This window comes from Coloeus monedula, assembly GCF_965178545.1.
Source record: "Coloeus monedula genome assembly, chromosome: Z".
Taxonomy (NCBI): Eukaryota; Metazoa; Chordata; class Aves; order Passeriformes; family Corvidae; genus Coloeus; species Coloeus monedula.
The window spans coordinates 32,273,367-32,281,801 of NC_138822.1; the positions used below are offsets into that span (position 1 = coordinate 32,273,367).

Here is an 8,435-nt window from a genome sequence, read left to right on the forward strand (position 1 = left end):
ACTGATGGTTTTAGGTAAGTAAAATTAAAACAGTAAACTATTGTTTAACCCACTGAACAGCTATGCCCTGCAAATACACTGAAGATAAAAATTTAACATTCACATGTAGCTCCCCCAAGGCCATGAAGAACAGCAGCAAGCAGCTGGCAAGTAAAAATTCTTCCTCAACTTGCATGTTTTGTTTTATTAAGACACCAGCAACTGTTGCTAAAATACAATTCTATTGCTTAAATTCAGTAGGTTGCAAAGCGACTTACAGCCTTCCTAGCTCTAACCTGCAAACACCAAAAATTCACCAATTAAGTCCAAACCGTTTCATTATGGACAGAAAGTTTTTTCTCAGGAGCCAGCTTTTTAACACAGCAAAAGGAAGATGCTCTGCAGAAAAGCAAAACCTTTTAAAATTGTTTAATATTTAGGGCCATTTTTGTCCCTGATTTTCTGACAAAAAGTCACACCAGAAACTTTGTTTTATATTTTTATTGTATGCCAAAGTTCATTAAAGATGAGTGTTTGCTTGTATACAAGTTACTGAAAAAATGTGTCTAGGCAGAAATTTGTTAGCAATCTGACTTATTTCAAAGCATAGGTTTGTTCAATTGGGCCACAAAAATAATATTGTGTACAAGCAGTAACTAAGGAGCTGCAGATTCAACAAGTTTCCAAATATCACAGATCTTGAGATCTCATCAGGAAATAAAATCAAGGCAGTCACAATATAAAATAGCAGCTCCATGTAGCTTTTTCAAGTTTTAATTTTATTCAGGAGGTGACAGTTCAGTTTGCCTCATTCTTTGAAGCTTCATCGAAGTTTTCAACAAGATCTAGAAAAAGAAGATTGTTAGAATTAAAGTTTGACCCACTTCCCCTTTGCCAAATATTCTGGGTTTGAATTTTCTTCCAAAGTTCTACTTCATATCAAGTTTTTACACCATAAAAACTTTCAGCTTGTAAAATAGAGACCAAATAATTTTTAAGAGCTTCAAGGTTCATCCTCCTTGCTCAACCAAGGAAATTCTGGATGGTTCATTAAAAAGCATTTTCCTAAGATAAAGAATCCTAAAAGCATTTAACTTCACTATAACCACAACTGGGCAAAGTGATTCTGACAATGTAGTTTCTTATGGAATATTAAATACTGATCTTAGTCACAGCTGTTACTTCAGCATAGAACCAAAATGCTAGCTCAGACTGCTAAGTCTCTCATGGTATCTCAAATTAATGAAATAATCTGCCCACAGAAATCCTGTGACAGCAACTAGACACCGCTCTTATCATCCCTGGCCTGATCTTGTGCTATGTGTAAGATCTCTCCACAAAATTCACTTCCTTTTCCTCCACCACGTTTGTTCTTACCTGGAACTTCATCATCATCGTCTTCACCAGTAGCAAGTGGTGCTTTTCCGTCCACAGCTGCAAGAGCAAGTATATCAAAAGCTTCATTCAAGCTCACCATAGGCATTTTGATTTATTGTTTAGCTTTGTGTTTTTGAAAACATTATCAAAGATTCTGAGCTAAGCTGCAATGCTTTATCCAATTCTGTGAATAAAAATCTTTATCTAAAGTAGGAAGTTCACATTCCCTTTGTTACTGATAATGCTCCAACAGCCTAGCAGTGAAATTAGAAGACGCATGCTAAACAGCTTACTAGTCAACATCTTCTATCTAGGTATACTGAGTGTCCTGCATGATAATAGTTTCCAAATACAAGGGATTGATTTTACCAGTTTTTCCTGAAAGTAGGTTAGTTTACAGACTACCACATGGCTCCTGAATTTACGTATCTTACATCATCAGTTTTTAACAAATACAAAGGATCTTATTATCCTACACATCAAAGAAAGCTGAGCTGTAATTCTGAAGTTGCAAGCAGACACACAACTAGAAGAAGTACTTAAAAGGTACTACTGTTCCCTGGCAAAGTCAGAATATGGAACTGGACACACAGCTCTACACTCCTTAGTGGCTGAGGTGACCTAGTGTTCTAGTCCACATGTTTGCTGACTCAGTAATTTCTTTAACCATTCCCATTGTATTTGACAGAGGTAGTGAGACTTAACCCTCTCCACTGCAGCAGAGCAGTGAGCACCTGCAGTATAATGCTACGCACGTGTCTGGGTGCCTGTGCCACTCCTCTGCAACTATTCTTAGCTGTATTGTCAACGGTAAGTTGTCTCATACTCTCTACTACCTCAATTTTATTCTAATTAATCCCTCTCAGTTTTTAAAAAAAGCATGAGGAAAAAATATGGGTTCTTATTTAGACCTGTACATTAACTTCTAGAGAACCACAACTCAGAAATGCATAAACTTTCTTTTGAAAAGGCTTGGGACAAGGACATCACTAACTTTTATTTGTTTTTATAAGCAGCAGAGTTGTTAAAACTTAAGTGCATCTTAGTGTTAAAAGTGACATTTTAAAAGCAAATCATGTTATCTCCTCTTATACTACCTGCATTCTCTCTCATTCCCAAGAGCAGTCCAAGTTTACTTTAGCACCTGCAATCATCACAGGTGCTCCTCCACTCACTGATGTTAGGCTTCCAAATCTAGCTGACAATGCTGAATAAAAAGTTTTGTGCAACTAGTCTGGCACCCACTCTTAATGGAAAGAAATAGCCATTTACTAGATCATAAAAAGCAATCACTTCAAACAAGCTTCCCTCTTTCTAAAACTGCACAATTTAGTTTAGAATATAACCACATTGTTATGACAGGACAGAACTTCAGCAGTCATTCTAAATCCTTCAAGTAATTTTTCTTTCAAGCCCTTCTACTATCAAAATGAAGTCACAGGAGTGACATTTGAAGAAAGGATTTGACGATCATGATAAAGAATAATCTTGAAGACTACTTCTAGCAAATATTTTTTCATTGCAAAGTTGACAGGAGAGTATCACCAACTTTAGGAATGTAAATAGAGGCTGTTTTGTTGGCAACAAAGGAGAGGAAGAAAAAAAATTAACAATCAAGTTAGAACTGCTGAAAACTGGACACAATGACATTGTCTCATTTTTTCCATGTTTAAGCTGTCCCTTGAAAGTAATGGCCTTAAGATACTTCAGAAAGTAGGAAGACTGTACACACAAGACAAAAGGAATGTTCCCAGTGCCAAGAAGCCTTTCACTCCTAATTCTCATCCTGTAGCAGCAGCACCTTTTTCAAACACTACATATTTAAGTCCCTCCTCTACTTTTACCAGTTTTAGAAGGAACAAATGTTCGAGTTTTTTTACTACTTTAAGTATGGAATAGGAAGTTGGTGCATCTAGCTTAATGCTCATGTCAGCCCTGTCCTCTACACTGTTCTACACATACTGAAATCATAATGTACTTCCTTATAAATACCCTGTAATTCCTTCCTAATTATCAAAAAGCCGATGTGAGAAATACCTTCACCACACCTGTGAGGGAGAAAAGCAATTGCAAGATAGATATCTGTTAAGTTCCTTTCCCCATCATTTATGTTTCCATTCAAAGTGTCAAAAGAGATGTACTCCAAGCTTATCTTTCTTTAAAACCTAACTCTTACAGAGTTATTAATCCACCTAGCTTTAATGAACAAAGTATGTCAAAATATGGCAGCCACATCAAGAAGGAAACTACCAGAAAATCAAGTCTGGCTACAGTTTTCCAGTGCTACCCCAGCTACAAGACATGCTAACAGGTAACTTGGCTTTACTGAGTCATAATTGCCATTGGATTTGAGCTACAAATCAAATTGATTTTAGAAAGTTTGATTTCTTTATAAGCATTTTATAACGTGCTTGCAGACAACAAGAGTGCATGGAATGTCACTGCTGCTACACAAATAAGCCTCATGTCAGCTGCCAGCATGAAACACATTCAAGTTTCAACTTACACTGCTTGGGTAGGGCTTCTGCCAATCTCCTGAGGCTAGTCAGACTGTCAGCTCCAAGCTGGTTTAGGATGCTAGGCAGCATTTCTGTCAGCTGCTTTGTCTCAGCATGGCCAGTGATAGTGAAAGTGTTAGCAGCCAGAGATGCCTGAACTTTTGGGTTATTGAAGTGAATGACTGTTCCTTGATTGGTAAACATGTTTACCTGCAAGAAAAAAAAAAAATCCAGCATTTGAAGCAGTTTAGCAGGATTTTTCAATTTAACAAGAAATCAAAGTTCTTAAAACTCCATGAAGAACTATTGATAATTTACAGACATTAGAAAATAGATTTTAATACATTTTCTATTTATAGATAGAATTTTTTTTCTTTGAAGCAATTACCTCTTCAATTCCAGAAATATTGTTGACTCCCAATTTCTTCAACGAAAACTGAAGTTTTTTATCATCTGCTGTAGCTGTTCTGTGAACAACCTTCTTCTTTCTGCGGGCAGTACCCTTTGCAAAAAAAAAAAAAAAAAATTACAAGTTAAAACGTACATAGTTCCCCAAACTCTAATCCTAACAGCTGTATAACTACTTTACTGTATCTACAAATCAACTTAACATATAAAGTTCTGCTCCTGTGTTTCAGTGCATGCAACCCTGCCACCCAACTGCACTGCAGCTGTCTTTCTCTCACACTAAGGCAAGATTTGCACGTGTTTCAGGAAGCAATGCATCAGAAAACATTTATTCCACAATTTCATGGTTTACTGCAGCATCTTAGAAAAGGAAAGTTGCAAATTTACCCTTGTTAACCCAAGTTATCACAAGACACAAACCTGAAGAATGAACAGTTTTAAGCAATTTCCAAAAGTTACTAGTTTTTCCTTAGATCATCTTTCTTAAATTACAGCCAAACTCTGGTAACAGTCAGAAGCCATAAAGCTATGAACACACCATTAACAAATGAATATGAGAAAAGTCAAAATACTACATTTTTATTCTAAATACCCATCTCTCCTCTGATGGACTTACATATTTGAAGAATGACTACTTTTCCAAAATATTTCATATATACATTTTTTAAAATACTTCTATGTAGTGTTCCAGACAAACCCTGTTTAGAAACCAAATAAGCAAAGGTTAAGCTGCCCTACAGACCCAGAGCTCTAGATTTCTCCAGGGAAGTCAATGTCCCACATTAGAACATATCTATTTCTATGAAAAACTAGAAAATGTTATTCTATACTTCCTTGCTCAGCCATAAGGGTTCACAAAAATCTGACATAAAATGTATACATGAAGAAGTGAAACTAAGCTACTTTTTGACATAATGTAACTACTAATCTAAGTCCTCCCACTCCAGCTGCTCATCTACCACATGCTAATAATAAGAGAAGGCGTTGCTGCCCAGCCATATAAATAGCTGCAATTCCTTTTCAGTTTACTGTCAGAAGTTTGAAAGCTGGCTGGACACTAACAACTCTAACATAATTCTGTTACCAACAATGAGGAACATTAGTGACAAATCTGTATGAACCTAACACTTGAAAGACTACAGCTCAAACATTTAGGTTTTTGTCTAGAAAGCTTGATATTCACACCCTGTTACTGTCAGGTAAGTATACACAGTGGTTTGGAAACTACTAAATATAGTAGAAATGCCTCATTTTAGTGCCTTGTCTACTCATGATTTGAGCTAGGTAAGGTATATGCTAAGTCACTCTGGAAAAAAGAACTCTCAGTAAATTTCAAAATATGACGTCTTGAATCAAAGGATATGGAGGAATATGTACCTCCTCCACACCCGTCTCAACTTACATGGCAACAATGCCATAAAGAATCCCAGGAATAATTTTCCGTTATAAAGTAAGGCAGGTTCAAGCATTCCAAGTATTTCATAGGCCAATTTTAAAACTAAATGACCATTCCAAGCTTTGCTTAATGTCTTTAAAAGCCTTGTATTGACCAGTAAACTGCAAGAGCTATAATCTTATATGATTAACATTAAAAGCCTTTGTAGTCAATAAACACACACTGGTCAACATGCATACAATCAGCAATATAATACAGGAGTTCTCTAATTAACCATTAACAAAGAATATACAAAAATCACCGAGGCAGTAATTACTATATAAACCCTGTTTTAAGGCTGCCTAAATCTCCAGCAACTGGCAAAAAAAAAAAAATTAAAAATCAGCACAGAAATGAAAGCTCCTGGAAACTCTGTCTGGACGAGTTCTGTTAAGTAATTTGTATTCTAGAACATTGTGTATACTCCCCCAGGTACAAAAGATTCCTAATAAATTCCTGAATTAAGACTGACACTGTAATTAAAATGTTTACTGCCATATGACTATATTAAACATACTTTTCTCAGATCATAAGTAAACACACAACTACATATATTCAGATGCAGCAAAACAAAAAATGTTCTGATTATATTAGTCTACAATTACATAGGTCTGACAAGCATAGAATTTCCAACTTCGTGCAGAAAGGCAAAAAAACTGCCTTTAGCACCCTAAGTATTTCTGACAAGTCTGTAACAACTCTCGATGATCTGTTATGAAAACTATACCCAACCTCACTTGCTGTAAGGTCTACTCACTTCAAATCCCATACATCTAAAACAGCCCATACAATTTTCATGGAATGGCTAGAAGGGGACTACAAAGATCATCTAGTTCCAACCCTCCTGCCACGGGCAGGGATACCTTCAACTAGACCAGGTTACTCGGAGTCACATCCAACGCAGCACTCCCACGGATGTGGCATCCACAGCTACTCTGGGCAATCTGTTCCAGTGCCTGACCAGTCCCACAGTAAAGAATTTTTCCTAATATCCAATCTAAACCTACTTTCAAGTTAAACCCATTCTCCCTTGTCCTGTCACTACATGCTCTTGTAAATAGTCTTGATGCATCTCTCCTGTAGGCTCCCTTCATGTACTAGGAGACCATAGTTACATTACCCCAACACCTCCTCTTTTGCAAGCTGACCAGTCCCAATTCCCTCAGACTCTTCTGACAGGAGAGAAACTCCAGCCCTCTAATCAACTCACTGTCCCTTCTCTGGACTTGCTCCAGCATGTCCATGTCCTTCCCATGCTGGGACCCCAGAGCTGGATGCAGTGTTCCAGGTGGGGTCTCAGCAGAGCAGAGCAGAGGGGCAGAATCCCCTCCCTGGCCCTGCTGCCCACACTGCTTTGGATGCAGCCCAGGACACGTTTGGCTTTCTGGGCTGTGAGTGCCCATGGCTGGGTCATGTCCAGCCTCTCACCCACCAGCACCCCCAAGTCTTTCTGCTCTGATCTGTTCATCCCCCAGCCTGTGTTGACACCAGGGGTTGCCCTGACCCAGGTACAGCACCTTGCACTCGACCTTGCAAAAGATGAGATTCCCATTTGCCTTAATATAGAATATTAAGGCTGCTCTAACATAACATCCACAAAGAGAAACGGCTGGAAATTCAGCTACTACATATTGCACCTACAGAAGTAACTCTCGGGAGCCCTGGAACTGCACAGCTTCCCTTGAGGACAGTCCAGTGAAGCTGAGAGTTCTCAGGGCTGCTTCCCACACCCGTTTCCAGGATCCCTTGTGCCAGGCCCGATATGCGTGCAAGGACACGCAATCCCGATGGCAGCGCGGGGAGGCGGCTCCTACCTTGCCACCGATGCGCACTTGGGCCTGCAGCTTGGCCAGCTTCTCCTGGTTCATGATGGTCTCCTTCATCTGCGGAAACAACAAGAGCGCCCGGAACAGGCGAGTGTGGGAACCCAGGTGAGCCCAAGTGGGCACAGGCAGCTCTGCAGCCGCCCCTCACCACACGCCCACACGCGTCCTCCGCGGCAGGGCCGGGAACGATCTCAGATCGCGGGCAGAGGCGCCGAGCCCAGCCGAGCCTCCCTTCAGGCCCAGCCCGTAACCGCCGTCCCTTCCTCCAACCACCGCCGCCGCCGCCCCCCGCCCCCGGGCGAGTCACGCTCCCCTCGCGGCCGCCCCCGCGGTACCTCGGCGGGCGGAGGGCGCCGGAGCGGGGCTGGAGGCGGCGGGCAGGGCAAGGGGCCGGGATCCGCACGCGGGCGCAGCGAGATGGCGGCCGGAAGGAAGGAGCTGCGCGCCGGGCCGCGCGTGCGCCGCGCCGGGCCCGGCAGGGGGCGCCCCGACGCTCTCGGGCATCCCGGGATCGGGTGCTGGGAAAGACCTGCGGCGCCATTGGGGCCCCCGAACGTCACCGCGTCAACTACACCATGGCACCTAGTGCCACGGCCAGTTTTTCCTTAGACAACTTCTGGGATAGTGACTCTAGCATCTCCCTCGGCAGCCCATTCCAGTATCTGTCACCCTTTCTGTGAAGAAATTCCTCCTAAAGCTCTTCTGGTGCAGCTTAAGAGTATGTTCCCTCGTCCTGTTGACTGGTTGCCGACCCTCCCCTTGCTGCAACCTACTTTCAGGTAGTTGGAGAAAGTGATGAGGTCACCCGTCAGTCTCTTCCAGGTGGAGCCTACCCAGCTCCCTCAGCTGCTCCTCATAGGACTTGTGCTCCAGACCCTTCACCAGCTTTGTTGGCCACCTCTGGTCTTCTGC

At 41.4% G+C, this 8,435-nt stretch overlaps 1 protein-coding gene across 1 annotated transcript; it reads right to left on the reverse strand.

The window, feature by feature from the left end:
- Positions 1 to 465: 465 nt before the first annotated feature.
- Positions 466 to 7,972, reverse strand: BTF3 (basic transcription factor 3). Its single transcript, XM_082300953.1, has 6 exons — positions 7,859 to 7,972; positions 7,512 to 7,580; positions 4,243 to 4,356; positions 3,863 to 4,064; positions 1,357 to 1,413; positions 466 to 824 (listed from the first exon to the last, which is right to left on the reverse strand). Exons 2-6 carry the CDS (start codon positions 7,578 to 7,580, stop codon positions 778 to 780), a joined length of 489 nt encoding a protein of 162 aa, XP_082157079.1. The 5' UTR covers positions 7,859 to 7,972; the 3' UTR covers positions 466 to 777.
- Positions 7,973 to 8,435: the final 463 nt, after the last annotated feature.